The 24,664-nt window shown below is 47.8% G+C and overlaps 1 protein-coding gene across 10 annotated transcripts in view; it reads left to right on the top strand.

Moving 5' to 3' along the window:
• The window catches only part of LOC144934736 (dynein axonemal heavy chain 3-like), an 864,594-nt gene that overhangs the window by 470,518 nt on the left and 369,412 nt on the right, over positions 1 to 24,664 (top strand). For all 10 annotated transcript variants that reach the window (XM_078860821.1, XM_078860816.1, XM_078860817.1 and 7 more), the window contains 2 exons: positions 9,224 to 9,322; positions 15,243 to 15,382. In XM_078860821.1, the coding sequence (XP_078716947.1) occupies positions 9,224 to 9,322; positions 15,243 to 15,382 (239 nt within the window). The remainder of the gene's footprint in view (positions 1 to 9,223; positions 9,323 to 15,242; positions 15,383 to 24,664) is intronic.

The raw sequence follows: 24,664 nt of genomic DNA on the forward strand, positions 1-24,664 counted from the left end.
ACAGGACGGTAGGCGATTGTAGGAATTTCAGCCGCCTCCCTGACGGCATTTCCACACAGCCCTGGTCAACGAGAATTCGGATGGGCATCCTAGACAAAAAGTCGGTCCCCAAGAGGCATGGCACTGCCAAGGTCCTGGAGACCAAAATCGGCCCGGCCAACTCAATCTCGTCAACCCGAACCGACGCTACAACGTGGCCCAAGATGCCCAAACTGCCGCCGTTCGCGGCGACACAAGCCCCGCGAACCGGCCTTAACGGACCCACGCTGCGGGGTAGCAGCCCAAAAATGGCCTCCGAAATAATGGTGGCCGATGCCCCCGTATCCACCAGGAGGCGAACGTGCACCCCTTGCACATATCCTGCCACCGCTGAGGAGCCGGCAGCTGCCGCCACCATCCTATGCGCAAGTGCATCCCAGTGGCGGGTCTGTCTGGGCCATTGAGGGGGTGATGACGATGGTGCACCCGACCCTTCGAGGACAACCCCATGACGATGGGTCCTAGCCCCGCTAGATGCATGAGGTGAAGGGAGCGGCCGCGCAGATGATGCGTCGCGACTCGCCTGGGGCCCCGGACCCGATGCCAAGGAGGGTCTAGGAGAAGGTGGAGTCCCTTTTCCAAAGGCCCCCGGGGCATTCCGGCAGCCCCGCTCAATGTGGCCCCGCTGACCACAGCGGAAGCAGGCCACCGTGTCCGCCTCCTGTGGACGGGAAGGTCCCGGCCGCCCCCGCTGCTCCGGACGGCGACCACCCGCCCCCCTTCCTCGACGATCGGGCACCGCCAGGGCCGCGAGGGTGTCCACCCCCTGAGAGGTGACCCCCCCGTCCGGCGCCGGGACCCCCGCACACGCCGCCATCTGAGGCCGTTGGCGGAGGGAGAGGTGCGCCTGAATGTTTTCGGCGACCGCCAAGGATGTGATCTGCCGATCATTGTTGATCGACAGAGCAATTCCTAGCTCCCTTGCCAGGTCAAGCAGCTTCCCCAAGGCCATAGAATCAAGTGCCCTGCCGTACAGGTCAGGGTATGCAGCTTGTGCCAGGGCCAGGAGCGAGCAGCGGAAGGCCAGCGGCAGTTCCCCCTCCTCCCGCCGCCGCAATGAAAACTTTAGCTGCGCGGTGGACGGCGGCTCAAAAACGTTGGCCATTTGGATATAGGCCGCCGGGAGTGTAGCCCGATTGGCCGGATGGATGGACTTGAAGGCCTGCAGAGCCCTTTCGTCCAAGCAGGTCGGAAGCGCCGGCAAGGCCTCCTCCATGGACCAGCCGACCGACATGTATGCCGCGTCGAACCGGTCCTGGAAGGCCGACCAGTCGCCTCCTTGCGCGACAAACGGCGCAACGTCGGGTAACCGGCGCTGCCATTGGCCGCGCGGCGCCGCGAGGTGTGGAAGCCAAGCGGCACCTGCGGGCCACCCGGCGGACGCGACGTGGTGCGGCGGTGGCAGCATTGCGGCTCCCGCGGGCCACGACGAAGACGCGGAAAGGTGCGGTGGTGCTGCGGCTCCCATGGGCCACGCCGTAGGCGCAGCGAATTGTGGCTGAGTTGCGGCCCCCATGGGCCACGCCGTAGACGCAGCAAAGTGCGGCTGAGTTGCGGCCCCCATGGGCCACGCCGTAGACGCAGCGAAGTGCGGCTGAGTTGCGGCCCCCATGGGCCACGCCGTAGATGCAGCGAGGTGTGAAGGCACCTGCGCTTTCGCGACCCACCTGTCAGCGGCGGCGTACGAAGCCACGGCGTCGTCCCGCAACGCGGCGAGGGACCACGGCGTTGCCGAAGACGCGGCGGTATAAATCGGGCCTGCAGCGGCCCCCGCGGCCCACCCCGCCGGCGCAGCGAGGTGCGGGACAGCGGCCGTAGCCGCGGCAACCTCTCGCGACGCAGCGAGGCACCACGGAGTTGCGGCCTCCCCGGGCCACGCCGAAGACGCGGCGGTATAACACGGAGCTGCGGCTGCCCCCGCGGCCCACCCCGCCGGCGCAGCGAGGTGCGGGACAGCGGCCGCAGCCGCCGCAACCTCTCGCGACGCGGCGAGGCACCACGGCGTTGCAGCCTCCATGGGCCACGCCGAAGACGCGGCGGTATAACACGGAGCCGCGGCGTCATCCATGACAAGGGACGCAGGCACGGCGAGGTGCAGAGCCGCGGCATCGCCGGTGGCCGGCCCCGTGAGCGCAGCGACAGGTGGAGCCGCGGCAGCACCCGCGGCCCATTCCGGCGGCACGGCGATGTACGGGGCAGCTGCCGCTGCCCACCCCGGCGGCCCGGCGAGGACGGCACGCGCGTACTTACCCGGGGCCCCCCCGGCGGGCGCAGCTTGATGTAGAGCCGCGTCGTCGCCGGCGGCTGGTCCCGCAGGAGCGGCGTGCCGAGACACCCCGGCCGCGTCAGTGTAGAGACGCGGCGTCGCGGTCGCCATGGCAGCACCCGCGGCCCATTCCGGCGGCACGGCGATGTACGGGGCAGCGGCAGCCGCCGCTGCCCACCCCGGCGGCCCGGCGAGGACGGCACGCGCGTACTTACCCGGGGCCCCCCTGGCGGGCGCAGCTTGATGTAGAGCCGCGTCGTCGCCGGCGGCTGGTCCCGCAGGAGCGGCGTGCCGAGAAACCCCGGCCGCGTCAGTGTAGAGACGCGGCGTCGCGGTCGCCATGGCAGCACCCGCGGCCCATTCCGGCGGCACGGCGATGTACGGGGCAGCGGCAGCCGCCGCTGCCCACCCCGGCGGCCCGGCGAGGACGGCACGCGCGTACTTACCCGGGGCCCCCCCGGCGGGCGCAGCTTGATGTAGGGCCGCGTCGTCGCCGGCGGCTGGTCCCGCAGGAGCGGCGTGCCGAAAAACCCCGGCCGCGTCGGTGGAGAGACGCGGCGTCGCGGTCGCCATGGCAGCCATGTCCGCCGGCCGCCGCGTCGCAGCCGTAGTAGCGGCCGCATACGTCTCCCGAGCCAACATGGCCGCCGCGGATTGCGTCGCAGCCAACATGACGGCCATTTCCGGTGGAGCGGTCGCTGGGAAAACGGCGGCGCTTTCAACGTTGGCAGTTGACAGTTGCTCCCGTCTCGAGTGCGGGGCGGTTGGCTGCGTCCGTGCCTCCACCTCGGCCAACCTGACGGTCAGCTGCCCCACCGCCTGCAGGAGCTGGTGCAGCAGAGCTGCGGGGACGCTTTCCGTCTCTGGCGGCGGCGGTGAGCTGGCACTCCCCGCAGCCGAATCCTCCCGCTCCGGCCCGCTCGTTTCCATGGGGACCGTCACCGGGGTCCCGGGCTCCGGGGTCACTGCTGGAGCCTCCTCTCCGCCTTCGGCACCCTCCAAGTCATGTGCCGGTGGGTTCTTACGCCGTGCGCCCGCTTTTGACATGTTGGCGACGGTGTAAACTTCTGACACCAGTTGTTAAGTAGTTGTTGCTGTTGCAGACGGAGGTACTCGGAGACGGAGGTGAGTTAGGGGCTTCCGCCAGGGTTTATTAACAGGTATCACTATAAGGGTTCCCTCTTCACCCCTTCCACTATCCCCGTTCCTCCAGTGACCCCGCTTACGTCACGGGGTCTCCCTTAAATACCCTCTGAGGCGAGACGTCACGTGCACTGCCCGGCGCGTGCGACCCCACGTCCCGTGATGTCACAGCACCGGACAGCGCACGCGACGCCACCACTCTCCTCTACTCCTCTACAGGAGGAAAGGAAAAGCTGACAAAGCACATTTGATAATTTATCTGTCAAGAGAAGTGGGCGTGAGTGTTAATTCACAGCGTCCAGGTCGTTGATGGGTGATGTCTTGCCATTGTTGCCTTCTTGCTAAAAACTCCGCAACTTATGCAGGCGACACCATGGCCTCCAACATCCCGTCTTCGAGTATCCCATTGTCTGCCTTTGGGCCTTCCTCTTAGTTACTGACCTCTGCAGTTCACTCCATTGCTGCCTGGTTCCGTAACCTGGAATTGCGCGCACAATTCATGTTGCTTTTGTCAGCAAAGCTTTTAACCTGAGCCCACAATGTGAGGGTTACAAGTTTAAATCCAGCCAAAAGTTCCCTTCGCCATTCATATTCACGGGAATAATGAGAACGGCTTTGTGGGAAGACAACTGTGGTTGCCCTGTATTAATATTGGCCCCTGCCATAGGAATATAGAATCCATGATACCAGCTCAGGGTCACGCTTGGTGATAATCATTGCTCCCATTCTCGTTTGAGCAGGAAGACACTTTGACTTCGGTCCATTTGCACCGCCGCAAATAAATTGCTATCGTTGGTAAGAAAATTAAATTGTGACAGCCAAGATCGTTTTTGATGTTGACGTTTGAGACGTTTTTCCCAGCTGCGATGTGCACGCACATGTACATGCACATAACCCATCAAACACACTGACGTACACACACACACGTCTCCTAGCCTTTCCATCATATCTCAAACAAACACACTGACAAATAACCTACACACAGCGATTCCCAATATAGCCCTGCAGACTGCTTGGGTAAGCGCTGTGAGTCACAAGGTCTCATCATAGTCGACACAGCACGTGATAAGATGGTGTGGCCAGCACCACACCTGACCACTTTTGTCTTCACACTGCTTGTGTTTACACACTGCACCAGACACTCATGTGCGGTGGCTAAGTTGACCTAGAGGAAGCCCAAGGATAATTTAGGATATCATCATTGAGTGATATTTGTGACTCAGAATTGACCTCAGGCTGCCAAATTTGTAGCACAAATGCACTAACCACTGCACCATCGCTCCACACATACACACACATTTTCACGCACAAGACATACGTGCACCCTTGACACATCGGTGATATTTCTTTGTATTTCCTAACAGAGACAGTGCTCGTGCAAATGATGCACTCTCAGCAGAGAACAGACAAGCCTTTCACCCCTTGTGTGCTTTGCATGCGCAGAGTGGTTCAGACAGCCGCTGCCCCCAGCTTTCCTTGACGGGCTGTCAGGAAAGGCTGGCGTCCTGGCTGACTGCAGATGTACCTTGTTGAGGGTTCCGATTCCTCTTAAGGGAGGGGTATCTTTCAGGCGTCATTCCTCCTTCCCCTGTTTTCATGGTCGAGACCTCCTCTGGATCCGACCTGGAAGTGACAGTTTTGTTTATCAAGTTGACATTTTCGTGGCCAGGGCTTGATATAGGAGCTGAGTGTTCCATGCAAGGAGTGCACACTGACAAATATGCAATTGTAAATGCATGCACGTCTATACGAAATATCTTCATCCCATCTGTGGACCGCTCGGGCAAGTGCTGTTGGCGAGCTCCTATTAAGGCTGATATGTCACGTAAAAAAAGTAGTGTGGCCAGCTCAACATCACTCTGCCTTTGTCCTCATGGCGGTGCTAATTATATGCTGCACCATGTGCTCATTTCAAGCTGGGTCATCCTAGAAAAGACCAAAACAGGTTCAGGTACCGCTTGCCGCTGGCGATGTGCATGGGTGGTAATTGCATTCAGCTCACTGGGATCGTAGTACGTTTCAAACCCACTATGCCAACCCTCTCCACACATTCACTCACTGATGCACTCACAGATGAAGACGCCTCACAAAGCCTGCAGAGAGAGCTTCACTTGAGCAGGCAACTCTTCTCATGCTTGAATATTCCTGAATTCGTAGCTATCAAGCAAAGGGCGACTGCAAGTACTACAACTCTGAAATACAGTTCGCATTGGGAAAGCAGCGGTCCAGCGGTTAGCAGACTGCACTGTGAACCCGGTGGCCGGTGAACATCAGTAGTTCGTTCATAATAAACGTTCTTGGGTTAGATCGCGTTATTTATAAATGTGTCGTAACCCTCCACCACTCGACACGGCCAATCAGTAAAAAAGTGTCACGTTGACAAAAGACAAATAGTTCACTACTGTAGCACACCGGTGTGTTGAAGAGTGAATCCACAACTTTTACAGTTTTTGAGTACGAGGTTTCACTGGTAATTACATCCAGCATCATCGGGAAATTCGCCAGAATGGTGAAGCCCTCACTTCACCAAGTGAGGGCATCACCATTCGCGAAAGCCTACGTGTTAAACTGATCAGTAGTTCGTGATAGCTGAACTGGTCTTGGGTGTCCCCCACTTCACCAATCGGCACGAACCAGCGTGGTGAAGTATGGTTAAATGACCCAATTTATTGACGTGACCAAGGGAAACCTCCATAATTATACACTCTATGTTCAAATATACAACGTTCATAATACAATTGTAACTGAACATAGAAATTCTAGAAATCATGTTTCATCATAATGGGACATGACCAATCCACCGCGAGAGGAATACATTAAGCCTGCAATGTAATAAAATAGCAAGAGATAAATATGTGAATAAAAGTGTATTGAATATATACATTGGAATATTCAAAGTACGAATGATTATATACAACGTAAGGAGAGCCCTTGCCTATAATATGTGTGTGTATATATGTTGTACTTTTTTTGCGTAGCCAACCGTGATAATCGGAGGTGCGTTAGGTGGTTCAGCAGCGTTGATTCAAGCAAGCCTGACTGCTGGTGAGAGAGACACTGCGTGTCAAAACCGGTCTCGAGTTGTTGTTCCCTTTAAATCATTGCTGCTGCAATTATTCACTCCCAGAAGGTCGTTCGGCTCTTATTTTATTTTGTTATTTTTCCACAATAACGTAAATTCATATTTTGAGTCTTCGGCATTCCGATGGCAAGCACCCCACAGAGTGACCACCGTTCACTTATCGTGTTCCAGCCTGGGGACAATAGGCTGCATTTGAACTCTCAACCTTCTGACTGCGAGTCGGGTGTTCTGCAACATCACCGCTCGGGCAAGTTTAAAAGCATACAAAGTAGAAACTGAAATATAACAAACTGACATGTCTGTCCATTAAGTGCAATTCCACCTCATATTTAACGTATCTGGTTCCATTAGACCAACGTTTGTTGGCCGTGTGTCACTGTGTTTAGAAAACTCAACTCACAATATTCTGTATTATTTAACCGTGTTAAGATGTTTGTCCTTTTAACATCTATTGTTAACATCATTGGAGCACGCTGTACCAGTTTGGGAACTGCTCTAGCTGCATGAGAGCTTCAACAATCCATTATTCACTTCACGATAAATCACGCTGCTCCGCAGAGAGCGGAATTTTATTTTGGTGATCTTTTTACGTCATAGCCAGGTCTAATAAGAGGTGCCAGGGAGGCATGATTTTTTCCCACAACACACACAGGAACAGTAGAATAAGAGCAGTGAGGAATACGCCTTAAGTTAAACACTCTAGTTATATAACACGCACGCACACAAATCTGATGTTGTCTAAATGAAAAGGTTTAAGGAGCAGCCCTGCAATCACCTGTGTAACCACATCACTGCCGGTGAAAGTGCTTCAACTCGAGGGAGAGGCAATCTCGACGCCTTTGACCTACACTGCCACACTGGCCAGACACCTCGGAGGAGGTGGGAGGACTCACGCTTTACCTCACCCCCGACGCTATCTCCTTGTTTTTTGTGTGTGTGTGCATAACTACGAGTTTAAAATTGTCTAACTGGGTGACACGATAGCAGAATGCTTGACTCACAAAAAGAAAGTGGTCAATACAAATCTCAGCCCACGATCTCTCTAAGCGTTTTACTTCATGGAAAGTCAATATTGGCTGTGCAAGGGAACGACCTGTCATATGAATGTGGAATTTCACCAACAGAGATGAGCACATGACAATCTTTATATGAGTACGTAATGGCCAAAATAAATCATTCAGCTCTTTACTTTATCTACGAACAACTACTGGCAAGCGTTTTGCTCTATAACTTGGAAGTTCCACACATTTCATAAGGATTTGTATAATTAGCTCAACTCAGCCTCCAAAAATTATGGCCGACAGATATCCAAGACTGTGGGGATGTTAATTGTTAAATGGAGACTGTTTGTTCAAGGCTAGCCCGTCCCTAATTTACGCTTAGGCCGAGAGCTTTCATCGTTGTTCCTTAAAAAAAAAGTGAAAATACAACAGCGGCAGAAAGTAACACGCACGCGAGTGTGTGGACTGTGCCTTCGGGTGCTGGCCGACGTCAAATCACTGAGCCAGCACTTCAGAGAGCCCGGGTTCAAGCCACACGTTTGACAGATGAAATATGAGCACTGCCTTCACTGTGTAGAGCTGCTCCCCCATGCATCGAGCTTTCACGCGGCCTCAGCCCCGTCGTCGCTGATACGGTATTCCCTCGTTATTCACGGACTTGCTGCACGCAATTTTTGGTCGTCCACGAATCGTATCTGGAACTCTCCACGACTCCATCGAGAGAGAGAAGGGATGAGATAAAGTGATGAGCAATAAAGTGATGTATTTGTTTAAGGTAATTCATAAAACTAAAAATATAGGTTTTTGCAGACCAATCGCATTATCCGCGAAATTTGCTATTCGCTAGCATCTCCGGAACGTATCCCTCGCGAATAATGAGGGAATACTGCACACCAACCGTAGTATATTTTTTTGTTTTAATTATTGATGCGGAATAGATCCGTTCAGAAGTCATGGCTCATTTTTAGGGGGTGCCTGTCTCAAAAGGAATTTGTTTGTTCTTGAGTAATGGCATTTAAATGCATTGCCCACCGATTTCCATACCGAGTATTGTATTATATGTGTTTGTGCTTTCCTATAGTCATTGAGACGGTCGTTATATATTCGGGTGTATATTTTCTTAATAGTTGTCGTTTTGCACGTCGCTCCGAACGATGGAGCGTGACAAACAAGTCTGGATTACGATGCTCATGCGTTGCTTACTCGCCTTGAGAATCAAACTGTTGACTCCCAGCAAAATTGGTTTCGTGTAAAGAAGGCTTTACGCTTCAGATACCAATAGCTACTTATGCACACGGACTGAAATTGAAGCCTGATGACAGGATGTGTATTATAGGCAATCACCATGCACAACCATACTCACACTCAGATATGTATAGATAAAGATTGTTGGAGAATGTGATTTTAGCAAGTACCTATTAAGGCCAGCACAGCAAACGGAAGCGGTGGTGTGGGTATCACCATTCCCCATCAACTTTGTCTACCAAATGCTGATGTTTACACACTGCACCGGGTAGTTATTTAATGATGGGTGGAATTCAAATTGAGGTGGTCGAGTTTGTAGCACAATGCAATAACCACTTTGCTAAAGCTCTCCTCACAATCGCACACACACAAGAACATCAAGATGGGTTTGTGCCATTTGAGTTAAGATCCTGTTCACAATGCTCTGTTCCATGTGCTTCTCTGCAGGTGTTGCTGGATGATCACATGGTGAAGACGACGACAATCAAAGGATCCCCGTTCATCGCTCCATTTGAGAAGGAACTGGCTGCTTGGGAGGCCAAGTTGGTGAGGCCATCGCATTTTCAAATGCGTCTTCTCTCAAATAACAAAAGGAACCTTGATGTGCCATTCATGCCTAATAGCTGTAGTGTGGCAGAGATAATGACTTGGCTCAATTTAAAAGTAGCAATTATGAAGCACTGTTTTTCTATAATTGTAGCAGCAGTAAAAAATTATAAGTCAATGGAGTGCTTACATATATAATGTGTGAATTATATTATATATCCACACACACGTGCATGCTATGTCTCCAAACACGGCAGTTGATATAATGGACACATTTCATAAACCCCCTACAGTTAATTTCTCAGCAGGTTGATAGTGGTGGGACAAAGTGTGGGTACTTTCACCACTTTCAATATATCTGCTCAGCATGGAGGAGGCCCTTCTGCCAGCAATGGCATGGGCAAGCAATTGCAGGACTTTTACGTGTTTAATATTTATTTAAAGCGCCCTGGAAATGGCGCTATATAAATCCGAAGTAGAATAAACTTTCCGGGTCGTGTTTTGGCTGAGCACTCCACTAGGAGAACGTGTTCCAACTACAGCCCATTATATCTCAAGGGTTGATTAAAATAAGTGCCGCTCTGTGGGTTGTGATCAAACCCACGTCAGGGTCGGGATCGAGCCCACGACCTCCTGAACACCAGACGGAAGAGTTAACATGTCTGCCACCGCGGCGCCATCTTCCGAAGGCTGCCATCTTCCACTCACTTATTGGGTTCAACCAACCGCCTCAATGTGAAATTAGAGCTTCTCCACATGACCGTGAGCCGTGAAAAGAAGACGACGTTGTGCCCCTGCCGTGTCATTGACGCTTGCTGTGCTTTCGAAAGCTAACCTATTGACCCGCGAGCTGTCAGCGAAGGCCCCTGTGCTGCACGTACAAGACGCAGAGTATCCCGGCGTCAAAGATAATGCAAATATAATCCGGTGTTATCGCTTAAGCTCGAGCAGGGTGTCTTGAGCAAGGGAGATGATCGTTCGTATCAACGGTGCTGCAATATTCACCCGAGAGATATAAGGGAAAGATTAAACATTAACTCGAGCAGCAGCTTTGCAGAGGGGAGGTGGGGGCATGGATGGGTGTCCTTGTGATATTCGCAACATGCAGCGTTTCATATAAAATAATGATCACACGTATTGAGAGCTATGTCACCTGGGCACGTGTAGCTTTCATACTTCGGCTCTCCCATGAACATCCACGGGAGAGATGGAGCAGACAGAAAAGTCCGCCTCCGATCGACTCCGTCACAGAACGGATGGCACCCCATCGCGTTATATCCAGTAAAATGTGGATGTCTGTCGTACCAAGCTGCTCCCAGGAGCCTACTCTGATGATAACTCTGATCTCATCAGCATACCTGGGAATTACGTGGACTTGGAGGGCGGTGAACTCCTGGGAAAGGGAAAGCATGAAGACATTATCATAACAAGCGAAAGCATGAAGACATTATCATAACAAGCCAATGAGTTCGAGCAAAACAATTTCTCGAACTCATTGCCAGTTGTACACAATCACATACAATATAAATTCAACAGACATACGTGTTTTGTTACTGTACCGGCATCTCCACTTGCAACGCGCCCGAGCCTGTGACACCAAATCACCAACAAACTAAAGTGTAATTCTCCATTTTCTCCAAAAGTGTGCCAGTAGGCTGCTAATCCTTCTCATGAGAGGCATGGAATACAACTGTAGTGCGAAATGGTCGGCCTGTGCTGATGACTTCACAAATAGATCAGGTCTAGGCATACTATGTGGAAATATCTGCGGTCTTTCTGAGAAAATGGACTGACTTAAAATGCAAATCACCAATCTGTGTCCGAACATCCTCTGATGCGACCCACATCATAAATAGTTTAAACTCCCACTGTCTCTGTAGGCCATATCTTGAGCAAAACCTTCAGACCAAACCTCCCCCCTCTGACATCAATACTACAAGTCTCGCAAGACCCCCTGTACAGTATTTGATTTGAAACCAATGTGTGCCTTGGATGTCGCTGACATGCTAACTACATCAAAACACATCATCCTCGGATAGCACCGATGATCTCCTTTCCTTTGCCCTTCATTGTGTAGAAACTTCATTGCTGAACCCATCTCCCACATTTTAAACCTCTCCATGTGGGAATCTCCAGTGCATGAGGAATGGAAAACTCTTCATACAGGGCCGATTTCGAACGTATCCCTTCTTTGATCAACATCTTCGAAAAGCTACTCAAATACAAACCCATCGGTGTGAACTTCATTTAAACACCATAATCAGTCCCCCTTGATCAACGCGTACAAATGGCGTACAAATTTTGGAGACAACCGTATTTTGGGAGGCAGAAAAGGTGAGAGATTTTTTTTTCTTCTCAGGTTATTTCCAAGCGAGGGTAGTGGTGGGGGGGGTGATGCGAGAGGTGCACAGCAATGGAAGGGATTGTGACACGCGTCCAGGTGCAAATGAAGTGATTGTGGGGTTGAGAGGATGACTCATGTCCGGGGGGGGGGACGGATAGGCGCTAAGTTTGGAGCCAGGACTTGAACTCGAGAACAGGTCGGAGCCTTTCAAATGCGTGGCTAGTTTTTTTGTTTTTTGGAGACCCCGGGGATTACGTATGAGAAACGACAAACAGCAGGACGTGACAAGTCAAGCATTTCAGAGTCATAATAATTTAAATGTGCCTAGTATCTGAAGACCAAGGCATAGCAAGACCCTGTGTGGTAGCTCAGTTGTGTTGGTAGCCCTGATCCATTTGTGGAAATGCAACATTCCTATGGCAAGGGCCACAGCACCTCCAAATGATGACCACTGATGACTTCCTAGAGAGAGTTTCTCCTTAGTTTTGACCACAGAGGGATGGTAAGGTCAGTCGACGCTGGACCTGTGTTTGAACTTGCAACCTCATGATTGTGAGTTGAGCATTCCAACCACATCGTCACTCTTCATGAATACATTACAAAGGGTTCCTCCAATCACATTTAACAAATGTTACATCTGCCCATCGTGAATCCATTCATTTTTCTGGCATGGCCATTTTATCTTTGTCCTGTCAAGAAATGGCTACATTGCAAATCTGACTGAAAAGGGCATCAAATAAGCTTGATTTTCCCTTCCCTTACCTACCAATTCCTTGTACTTGAGCACTGAGTGAAAGATTCAACATAAACCAGTTTGGTTGATTGATTTTCTGACTCTGATTGCCTCCAGTCACTATCGTTCAGTCGCTCACAGTGTTCCTGTAATGCTACTACCATTCATTCTTCAGTATATCAATGCCTCGACGCCGGCCAACCAGTATCTGGGATTCGTTCTGTCCAACTGGCTGTTGTCTTCTCATCAGTGCTGTGTTAATCCACCCTAGGGCAGGGATACACCATGTGTCTTCCACCTCCATTCCAATTTCTCAATTATAGAATTCTCTCCCATCGTCTCTCTTCCCCAGTACCTCTAACCCTCCTCGATTCAAGAAATGTGTTAGTTCTTGTCTGCTATGCTCTCGTTTTAGTGGTCGCTTTGTGTTGTAGGCCTCTGCATTCATGTCAGCCAACCACGGTTCGAACAAAACACGTACATACGTTCATATGGCCACACGCGGTGGAATTATTTCGACTGAAGGGTAGTGCTTGCTCCCAACATGTAGCTCAATACCGTGACCGCGTTACCAATACCACCCCCAGCAATGGCCACATCTGGTTCGCAAAATGCTCATTAAAAGTGTGTTGCGGTAATGTGTGGAGGGGTCAGGGACAGGTCAACAGCGTCAAGGGCCTGCTCAAATGTGCATCGGCTGTTTCTTATTACACCCCCTGATACTTCCCAATTGGTCCCGTTAATTCATTGGGAACAAGATACATATATTAATTTGTTATTGCTTTACCTAACAGCGTCATTGATTTTAAATGTGTTAAAGTAAGAATGCACGTGGAGGTGCACTGGTTGAGAGTCGGAGGTGTGAGGCAGGACTTATATATACCGAATGAGGTGAGAGAGACCTGAACTTTAACAAAGCATCAAGTAAACTAGCTTCTGCCCTTTAATTGTAGATAGACGTGGTGAAAGGTAAAGGTACAGCCCTCCGTTTAATTGTTGACATCACTGCTGAAGAAGAACCTCCTTTGAGAGAGAGAGAGAGCTCTAGAAAGCCCCTCTTGAGTATATTTTTGGTTTGGTCTTCCACAACATACCCACACTTTTCCCTCCCACCTCTGACCTGTCGATCAATTATTGTGTACCCGTTTGTACTTCTGGTTGGTTAGAGATGGGGGGGGGGGGTATTTAAGAAAATTTCCATGTTTTTTTCAAATGCCGCACCAAGAAATTGAACCGGTTGACTTCTGTGGAATGTGTTGCGAATTTATTTTTAAGATGCGATAAGCAAATTGGAAATTCTGAATAGATTTTTGCAGGAAAGCAATGTAGGTCAGCCCTCGTCAGGAAAACAAGGTTGTGATGGTCGGGGCACATGTGCATGGGACAGACATGAGAATAGCAACCCAGAGGCTTGCCACTAGGTGTAAAGACCTGCAGCAGATACTGTGTGTGGTACTGTGAGAGCAAGCCTTAAAAGTCACGTTGTGAAACTGGGCCACGATTACAGAATCTTGGAAGCAATGGAAAGATATAGACATTAACAGCACTGGCAGTGATGACTTCTTGCTTCTGTCATGTACAATGCTTTAAAAGAACATTATAATTAGGTATTAATGTTCATTTTTATTTTTAATCAGGAATACAATTGTAGAATTTCTTTGAAAGATAAGTTACAAAAATTGTTTTTCTTAAATCATATTAACTGTTGGATTGAAATTAGAAGTTATGAATTTTGTAAAAAGATATTACTTCCAATGCATGTTAACTAAACCATGTTGATTAATTGAGACCATACTGCAGATAGTTTGCAAATGCTTAACTGTGGATTGTCAAAAACATATTTGTGAAAGCAGTTTATTTTTGGGGTAGCAATTAGAGTCATTGTACTGGCTATGGTGGTGAGTGGTATCTAAACCGTTCATCGGGCCCCTACATTCACCAGCCTGCAGTGACCAGCATGGTGACGTATATTCATACTCCTTGGTTCTTTCGGTAAAGTCACGTGATTTAAATCAGCAGTTGTCCTGCTGTATCGGTTCCGCCTGATGACGGTTGCTTGTGTTGCGATCGAAACATCGTGATCTATTATTTTTTCTACCTACGTGACTTTACCGAAAAAACCAAAGAGTATGGATTCCTGCAGTCACGAAAGCTTCAAATCAAGATTTAAGTATATTCAAACAAGCCCCATGACTGAAAGTGTGGGGATGCCTTTAACCACAAGTTGCTTTGTAACTTACAAAGGGCTGTAAGTTATATATTTATTTCCTACCTTGTTAACTCGAACAGATTGGATCATGAGCGGTGTGTGAAAATGTGCTCCTATTACTCCGCCTTCGCAGTCTCGTGAAATTAATAATTGATTCTTGGCCACGTGGTGACCTGACCAAATTCTGTGATGTTAACCCAACGCGGCTAAAGACATTTAATTGTCCCCGTATATAACCATGTCGTGGGCAGATAATTGTTTAGTTCCAGCTCACCAGTCAGTTGAAGAACAGTTCTCACAACCCAAATATTTATCAACCACTTGTATCTATTTTCTAAATTTGGTTGTAGAATCGCTTTTCAATTTACCAGTGAGCTGAAACAATAATTATTGGTGCATGAAATGCTTGTACACGTGACACTTACATATTTTTTTGCTATGTCAGGTAATGGAGGTTAACTTGAGAAAAATTCGGCCACGTTTTTTGGCCGAACCCAAATATCAATAATAAATCATGTATGTTGAACTTATTTCGCGCCGTACATTGCCAACCGTGTTAACCGGAGGCATGGGGGGTAGGCCGTGAAACAGCTGAGCATTAAGCCCCCTTTTTAAATGTTTCCCGTGTGTGCAGCGGCTGCTGAATGACATCCTGGAGTCCTGGCTGAGGGTGCAGGCGGCCTGGCTCTACCTGGAGCCCATCTTCGGCTCGGCCGACATTCGCAGTCAAATCCCCGTCGAGGGCAAGATGTTCGAGACGGTCGACGCCAACTGGTAAGGCCCGTGTGGCAACTTCACAGCATCACTGTATCTTGCTGTCCTTCCTCCCGCACCTCCAATTTGCACGGTTGGCTACATGCGGTGCTAAAGAAGTCCAACACACATGCAGACACACCGTATCACCGAGACACTGAATCAATCCACTAAAACATGAGAGCCACAGACTCACTCGGCGCTGTTCTTCATTTTATTTTTGGTTATCTTTGGTAACAATCTCTCTCACTCTCTCCCCCACCCCTCCCTTCTCCCCTCCTCTCCACCTCCCTTAAAAAAAATATTCTGTCTCCTATCGTTGCCCCTACGGCAGTGTGCCCAGGCACGTTCGGCCAGTCCCTCTCCGATGTTCACGTTCTGTATGGGCTCTTGAATAATAATAGTAATAAACATTAGAGCCTGCAGTCAGCCCAATTGCAATGCATTATAGCAATTTATTTATCTAGCCAGGTGCGAGCTTGTTAAGATCATTGTCTGTTTTATTTTGAACTTTTTAAACCATCTTAAAATCTGCAAGGCAGCATTCTTGTAGCCTCTGTATATCTAAAAATGTAAAGGTGTAGCCCTACAATTTCTTGATTGTGCTACTGCTGGCAGAAGGCCCTCCACTAGAGGGAGCCACAGAGCACCTTCAGCGGTGGGAGTACCCACACTCTGTCCCACCGCACGTGACCTTCCACACGTGACTGTTGGCTCCCTGCAACGTGATGCTTCTTTTCAGCCCTCGAGGTGATTATGGGCCGAGTCAACCAATCAAAATCTGAATACGCTTCCTTCCGGTTCCGAGATGAGTGCTTTGCAGTAACGTCCTCACTTAACGCATCTTCACGCTTGCGCGTCTTTCGCTGTAGCACGGCTCTTCTGTTCGGGAGCACTTTGTGCACGACGCCTTCATCGTCGTCCCACCATGGGATGACGATGAAGGCTGATGTTATTGTGCAAGTGTAATTCAAATTTGCAATGTGTCATATATTTATGGCCTGGAATGTATATACGTATATACAAGTAATTACTCGCCTTAACGCATTTTCGCTAAACGCGGCACTTTCCAGGAATGCATCTACCTCGTCAAAACGAGGAAGTACCGTAATTACAGCATCATATGAGCAGAGCTATGCTTCTCGGTATCACATCAGGAATCTCTTTGTGTATCTATCTTTTTCGGAATACCGTGAGGCTCTAAAGAGCTCCTTCGGGTGAAGTCCCTTTTGTCAGCCGAAATTACTTAATCGTACAATTGCAAGGCTGCACTTTTACCTTCATACGAGTAGGTATGTTTTTTTTACAAATGAATGAGTCTCTGAGGCTTACGAATCTTGTTTTTTCCCTATGATTGGTAATCACAGAACCTGTAACGACCTGCACAGCTGAGAAGCTCACACTCCAATTGCAGACAAGTCAGAACTCTACACGCTGTCCGTTCAATGTATCACCTCATCAACCAGCAGATGGGTGTCACACCGATATTGTGACCCCATCTCTTGGTGATACACCAACACCACCGCCACGTGATGCATGGCTGTAATCCAACACTTTGGAGATGTGTTTTTTTGTGGGAAATGCACATTTCATTCTGGTGCTGTCAAACTCCCAACATATTGGGTTTTAAGGTGGCCAGAAAATGGCAGTACAGCCGGGGGGTTTGCGACCTGTTTTCTTAGAAGCCTCTGATTTCCTCCTCATCCTCCCACACACAACAGACACCATGACGTAATGATTAAACATCATTGTGGATATGTTTTTTAGCCAAATAAATAATGCCCCCTTCCTCTCCATAATTTTGTCTCACCACATAGAACATAAAGTGTTTTTTTTTACACAACCCATCGGCTTTCTGGGAGTGCATCTTACGTGCAGCATTGGTTCAACACAAGCGAACTCTGGACCGGGGTTTTGACATTCATTGTTCCATGAGCAGAGTCAGGCTTGCTCGGGCAGTGACATGGCCCAGTGGTAACGCGTTCACCACCTGTGGCAGATGTTCACGGTTGGAATCCAGTGGCCGACCTGAGGGTCGCTCTCTTCGGGCAAGGGTAAATTGTGTGCGTTACAAATGAGCATTATTACTATGATTACTGCCGGTGTATTAGCCATGATAAAACTATGCAACGTCAACAGTCCAAATTTGCCAAATTTGCCAAATTCCAAACTTAGTCAAAAGTCACCCAACCAGGACAAAGTCCTAGTTGCTTCTTCTCACCTGGTTAAATAAAATAAACTTGAAACTTGGATTTTGAACTTGCTCGAACCAATGCCGGTTAACTGATTGATGTTTATAGGCAAGGACCCCCCTCTAATGGATGAGACCTCAGAAAACGCCGATTCAGGTCGAGCAATTCCTGAGGATTTCCTGAATAAATAAAGGGTATTGTCCGTATTAACACATTGCCATTGTCACCAGAATGGCACCAGATATGCTGGATGTTACCCATTCGGGCTCACATGTTATTACGATGCAACGTTTATGTTTGATTTATATAAATAAGTAATGGGACATTAACAGTATATGACCGCAATATTTATATTTTTATATTTACAAACTCAATGACGTAATAGAGCACAGACAGGCAGACTACATCAACTTTCAGAATATTACAGTTAAAAAAATCTAATGCTTTCAAGAATGGCACAAATGAAGGTGACCAACTAGTTATGTTACAAGTTGACAGTTGACATGCAAGTCACTGCATACAGCCGCAGTAGTAATACTTTGTTGCTCAGAGCCACATTCTCAGCTAGAACTGCGAGGCTGGGCTCCGCAGGATGTTTCCCTTGCTCTGCCACACCACCCCCCTTCTTGCTATCGGACAGAGTCTGTGGGGTTGGACATTGGGGAAGCCAACTGTTGGTTTACCAAATGTGTCCACGTTTGTCTCTCTATCCATCTGCTTCTTGCTTATTATACAGTTGCCTGTTGTCTGTGTGCTGGGCATGTCACCGTCTGCCACATGCCTCCATCTGTTTGTAGTTCATATTTCGAATGCCAATGAGGAGGTTAATGCAGGGCCACCTAATTTGGAAGGGGGGAAAAGCTAAAATCTATAAAACTTCAACAGGTGCTCCATGGCAATTCCCATGAATAATGATGAATCAGCGATATCTGACTTCTCCCCCCCAACACCAAATTCATGGCAGTTATATTCCATGAACATGTTTAATTTATACAAGTAGTTATATATTTATATAACAATTGTAGAACATTTAAAATATGTATCACCTCCAGTGATATGCCAGCGGAACCAGACGAGCGTAAAGGTTCCGGTACAGTCTGCCCTGAGTGTTGAATAATAATCTAAACAAGTTATTGAAATACTAATAATGCATTAATACATGCGTCATTACATATTAAAGGTGAACTTTTTATAGCATTATTTAAATGTAAAGAGTAATATCATTACGTGGGAAAATACTTCAAACGTTTGTGAAGATATGTATTTATAATCGCGTGTGTATATGTCAGGGCTTATGCGTGGATATTTATACGTGTGTGAGAGTGTGTGCACTTCCTCATCGGGGAGTGGTAGTGGAACGGTTAGTGTGCTACTCTACAAACTCGGTGACCCGAGTTCGATTCCCGCTAATGGCCAACAACAGTGACGATTTTCTCAAACGGTCCTGGGACTCCCCTCAATCGGCTGAGCCTCTTAAGAGTATTTGGTGCGGTGTGTAAACATCACAACTCAGGAGACAAAGGTGGCCGGACACGGTGCTGGCCACCCACCCACTCGTGTGCCATGCCAACCTTCACAGGTGCTCGCAAACAGCACTTGCCCCAATAATGTGTTAAGGCTGTACGGGTGATCTTTGTCTGTTATCGTGTAGTGTTTAGCACGCTGTGCTATAAAACCGTTCTCACTCATAGCCACCACCAACGATGAATACCTCAACTGATGATGAGCCGAGGTTGAATTGGTCTTACATGAGTATATGGCGTGGCGTATAAACATCAGCACTGGGGAGGCAAAGGTTGGAGGGCACGGTGCTGGCCACCCACCCCCCCTCGTGTGTCATGCCGACCTTAATAGGTGCTCGCTTCACAGAGCTTGCACCAAAAGTATGTCCAGGGCTATTTTGGGGGATCTTTGTGTTCGTGATGGAGGGTGCCTTTGTGGTTCGTGCACTGAGCTATAATCGCTTTGGGTTTGGGCTGGATTTCTGTTCATGCAAGTGAAGATTGCTATCTGAAGTGGGAAGACAAATGTGTCATGCGGTCCTTTATAGGTGCCGTCTTAAGAGCGTTTGCCCAGGCAGTCTGTTAGGCTAAATTATGGGGTTTACATCAATGTATGTATTCATGTAATATCATTAGAATGAGCCCGAATAGCACATTTTGTAAATGAAGAGGCATCCGTTGATATAACGAATTTATCATGAAAATTTCGCGATTCACATTACAGCAATCTTTTATGAAAATGGTATCCCTAAGCAAACATATCCACAAAACAAAGACAAATCCCCCCATGTAGCCTCGAACAGACTTCTGGGGGAAACTGCTCTTTGCAAGGACCTGTCAAGGCCAGTTCCGGCACACGAGGGTGTGGCGTGGCTAGCACCATGCCTGATGTTTAGACACCGTATCAGTTACTCATTTAAGGCTGAGTCGACTTAGGAGAGCCCAGGACAGGTTCAGATATTTATCGCCAAATTTGCCTCTGAGGGAGAATTGAACTCGGGTCACAGCCGGGTTCAGAGTGCGGTGAGCTAACCACTGCACCATCATTCACATTAACGTACATAAAAATAAGTCACCATTTTACATCACCGCAGCGCTTGTGCCAGGCTAAATGCACTCATGAGGCCACGGGCAGTGTTGAAGGCTCGACTTGATCCTTACCTGCGTATCGACCGTTCAATTTTGGTGTGCAATTTTATTGAGAGACTGCTGTGTGTTGTCTTGCTGTGGTCTGAGAATTGTTCTTATTATTTTTTAATTTTTGCTGCCTTGCCCGAGCTTGCATTTATCATTGAAAAATCCGCAGGAATGGATGTACTTTAGCAATTTGTACCGACACAAGCAATTTCTTTATTTATGCTTGTTTTTTGTGACTCGCTCACATTTCCTATACTTTGCGCTCCTATCGGTTTTAGTAGTATTTGTTGTTGTAACATACCGACACGCTCCTACTGGATACCTGTGAAAAAAGATCTTCATAGCTAATCGGATTCCTCCAGTGTAAATATATGTTATGTTTCTGGTAGGAGATCACAGAGAATACGCAGGTGGTATGAGTTAACTGAGTTGAGCGACAGATGCGCTACTTGTGCTCCCCACTGTGCCAGCTTGCCGCATTGTAGCCACGTGGTGCTCTGCTCATTTTGAGCTACGATTCTCCACCCTCTGTTGTTGTTGGAGGGCGACAGCCTCCAACTTTCCAGTGCCATCCTTCACGAGCCTCCTCCTCAGAGGACAATGGTGACACCACCTCTCATTGAGTGATGGGCCAGGTAGCTTCCACAGAGCGTTAGGCAGCTGATGAAAATATAATGCTGCTTGACTGATTCGGAGTTGAGACCTCTGCTGCCAAACTGGAACTCGTCAAAAGTCCAGGTAGGGGAACTACCCTACTCCCTCCACATATGCCCCATCAATTATGGGACATTTAGGGGGTGGAGTATGTGATGACATAACACACACATGCAGGTCGTATCCACAAAAGTAACAAAGCTCCAACAAATATCAAAAATAAACATTCATTGTCGGTTCACTAAACAAAACCTTATTACTTGTAAGGGAATTGATGTTGAAGTTGGACAGCTATGAAGTGGATCTTGGGTATACTAATGCAATGAATCAACGTATAATGCATGCTTACACTGATATGATTGTCGCTGCATCAACCCGAAACCTTGTACTGCAAGTCGTGGCGTTAGATTACGGCCTACTATTGTCGTACTGTGAGACACATTACGCTTAGTTTGTCCATCCTTTCCAAACAGCAGACTTCCGCTGATAAATAACTTTGAAGTGTCCATGTAGTCATCAAAAATAAAAGCACCTTCACGCTAAAAACGAGTGAGGGCATCGGTGTCCATGAGTCACTGGGGGCCAATCTTCTCCACAGGACAACCACAATTGAATTATTAAGAACAAAAAGGTGGTACACGTAGTAGTATCATTATTATTATTGACCCAAGAGGAATGAAGGGTTGAGTAGAGCCCCGGCTGGAATTTGTGAGCGCCGTGAGCACAGCGCAGGGCAAATGAAACTGTGAGCACGGGGACCACAAAGCAGGGTCATGAAGCTGCACAGGCCTGGAAAAGCTGTGACACGGGAACAATGGGGGCCCTTTGTCTCACGATGAATTGACTCCGATAGTGGCGGCTGATGTGGCTTTGACTTTATGAAGGGCGGTCGAAACTGTCCAGAGTGAGATAAAAAAATATTGCTAAGTGTAGGCTTATTTTGAAGCTCCCTTATTATAGAATATCTGATAAAGTAGACTTTATTAAAAGGGATGACTTTGCTAAAAAAAAACACTGATGCTCGCGTGCTGTACAATATAAAGTGGCGGCGTAGTGTTCAGGGCACTGTTATTCATGCTGCATTCACCAAGCAGCCTGTGAACACAGTCACAAATCCCAGTGTTCACACTCATTAAGGTTGTTCTCATCTCACGTGTGGCCTCAAGTCCACTGGTGGAAATGTCTTCATTCCAGGAGTGGGAGACGGTATGTGTATACAGCAAGCGCCGCTGACTTCCAGCAAAGCGTTTCTCATTTTACGTGACCCTTTTGCATTGATGGGTCTGAATTGATGCTTAAAGATTTGGGATTTGAATTGCAACTGTGAGTTCCGATTGTGATTCGAGTGCCCTATCGACAACACCGCCCTTCTGCAGAGTTGGAACTTTCTTTGAATGGCCTCATTTTCAGCAGAGAAAATGTCCCACACTTTCAACTACAGTAAATCCACTGTTGATAAAAGCTGTACAGTTCTGAGAGCATTCAGGCTATGATTCCTTTTCTCTGCCGCTGGTTACATCTCTACATTTGCAATGTTTTTAAGTGTGACTTATCGCTCCGTCTGACAGCTCTGACAGCTCAGGAGATTGGCTACTACCATATCTCCCACGAGCCTCTAAAAGCAATAAATAGTTAAAGTGTTTTACATTTTGATCTATTTTTTCTGCAATATCACCTGCAAACAGGTTATTCCCATTTTTTTAAAAGTAAAATATAAATATATGTGCAATGAAAACACATTATCGTAATTTTTAAAAATGATATTTTTGTTGCAATTTCAGTCTTGCCACATATATATTTTTCAATTTCTCATCATGGCTGGGCTGGCATACCTGTGGTAGGTGACAGTGCAGTTTAATAAATTGCAAAGGCTATTTCTCTAATGTAACACTGGGTGATCCGTACTGGTAATGGCTCAAGACAGCCACACAACCATAAATAGTAAATCAATGAATTATTACGGCATGTGCGGTGGCTGTGCCGTTTGGGTGGGCGAGGCGGTAAAGTAACATCATTGTGCGCCTGTCACTGATGGGAGAGCGCGATGGATGTACGCGCTTCGTTCGCATATGTCTGAGCAGAGACGGCTTACAAGGAGCAGCCCATGCCAGAACACGCACTGTGGTTTCCCTGAAAGGCAGTGTCACTCAACAAGTGTGTCATGAATACTGAAAGTGAGATGCCACCTCCCGATTCTTTGTGTTGACTGCAAAGGTCTGTGACTGTCAGCATGCGCCATCATCCAAATACCTCACGAAATAATTGGCTTCTACGATGGCTTTTTTGTTGGCTAAACAATATTTGCTGGCATTCTGGTGTTCTGTATTTCCATCAGCTATTGCACACATAGTACATGCCTTTAATGTCGATCATTCGTTTTTTTGTCTAAATGTAAAAAAATGTAATCACAATACCCAAATAAAATAGCATACTTGGTAGATGTACCCTTTATGTTGTGTTACTTATATATATGTGCGTGCCACAGCATATTCACACTTGGCAATAGGTAGTGATCTGTTTTAATTTGAAGGAGGTAATGCACATTCCTGGCAAGTTAATCTGCTGCGTAGACAGATGCTGTTGTTGCATATTCTGCGAAGCTTTGGCTCCATGCCTCTCATAATCTGGGTTCATAGTGTGACCTGCATGCGTTGGTCGGCGCTTAAAGCGTTATAGCTTGCAATATAACATCACAGTTTGAGCTACCAGTAGCTTGTTTACACGGTGGTCACATTAAGTTGACAGGCAGGTGGCACGGCCAAATGCCAAACAATCCCAGCCGCATGCTCGGTGTTGAAAGTATTGATTCATTCATTTATTCATCTGCTCATTATAGCCGAGCCAAGAGTTGACGTTCTCCAATAGGGCAGAGAATAATGTACACATAATTAAAGTTGCGCTGTGGCAGATCGGAAGGTTATGAGGTCAATGCAATGACTACCAATTCGCAAGAATGCAGCAGTAGTTTTATTCTTGAAAACATATATGTAAATAGAACTCCACATATCAATACAAACATGTTGTTATCCCATCAGTATATTGGCTCTGGAGACCAGGCAGTCCAGCATTTGCCAGTAGCATCCAGCAAACCAGCAGCATGATATTAATAAGACTGATCCTCCTTACGAGACCAAGAAGATGGAAACCAATCCAGAGGTGGCTCGCTTAAACAAATGCTGCTGGGGAATCTTGGTCTGGAAAACGAAAAGGTGGATTGACTACAAAATGTAATTGTGTTTGTATGTGCAGCAACATAACGGAGTTGTGCACGGATATGCTTTAACCCATGATACTCTACAGCAACGCATAATAGGACCGATTCAAAGAGTTATCTCTGTCATAGGAATGTTGAATTAGCCCCATTGGCTTACAACTGCTGACAGAGATTAGCATCTAATCTCTGTTTGATCATGGAAACACTTGATTGTAGGTTGTGCCATGGTGGCGAGGTGTTAACAACCTCGCCTGGTATCCAGGCGGTCGTGGGTTCAATCCCAACCCTGATGCCTGTATATTTGGAGTTTGCATGTTCGCCCAGTGGTCACATGGATTTTTCTCTGGGTCCTCCGTTTTTACCCTGCACATTTAGAATCAACGTGCGTTTGGAGTATTTGGCTGCTATAAATTTCCACGCGATAAGCCACTCCCCATTGAGCTATCATTTGTGGCCAGGTTGCTTCTAAAAAAGAGCTATACAGCTCAGAGGGGCCTTACCTGGTAAAATAATAATAGTAAATAATAATAGTAAAAACACAATTGCACATTTTGGCCATGACTATAAAACCTTAGGCGGTGTTATCTTTTCAAACCTGTGTCAG

Source organism: Lampetra fluviatilis, chromosome 11, assembly GCF_964198595.1.
Source record: "Lampetra fluviatilis chromosome 11, kcLamFluv1.1, whole genome shotgun sequence".
Lineage (NCBI taxonomy): Eukaryota > Metazoa > Chordata > Hyperoartia > Petromyzontiformes > Petromyzontidae > Lampetra > Lampetra fluviatilis.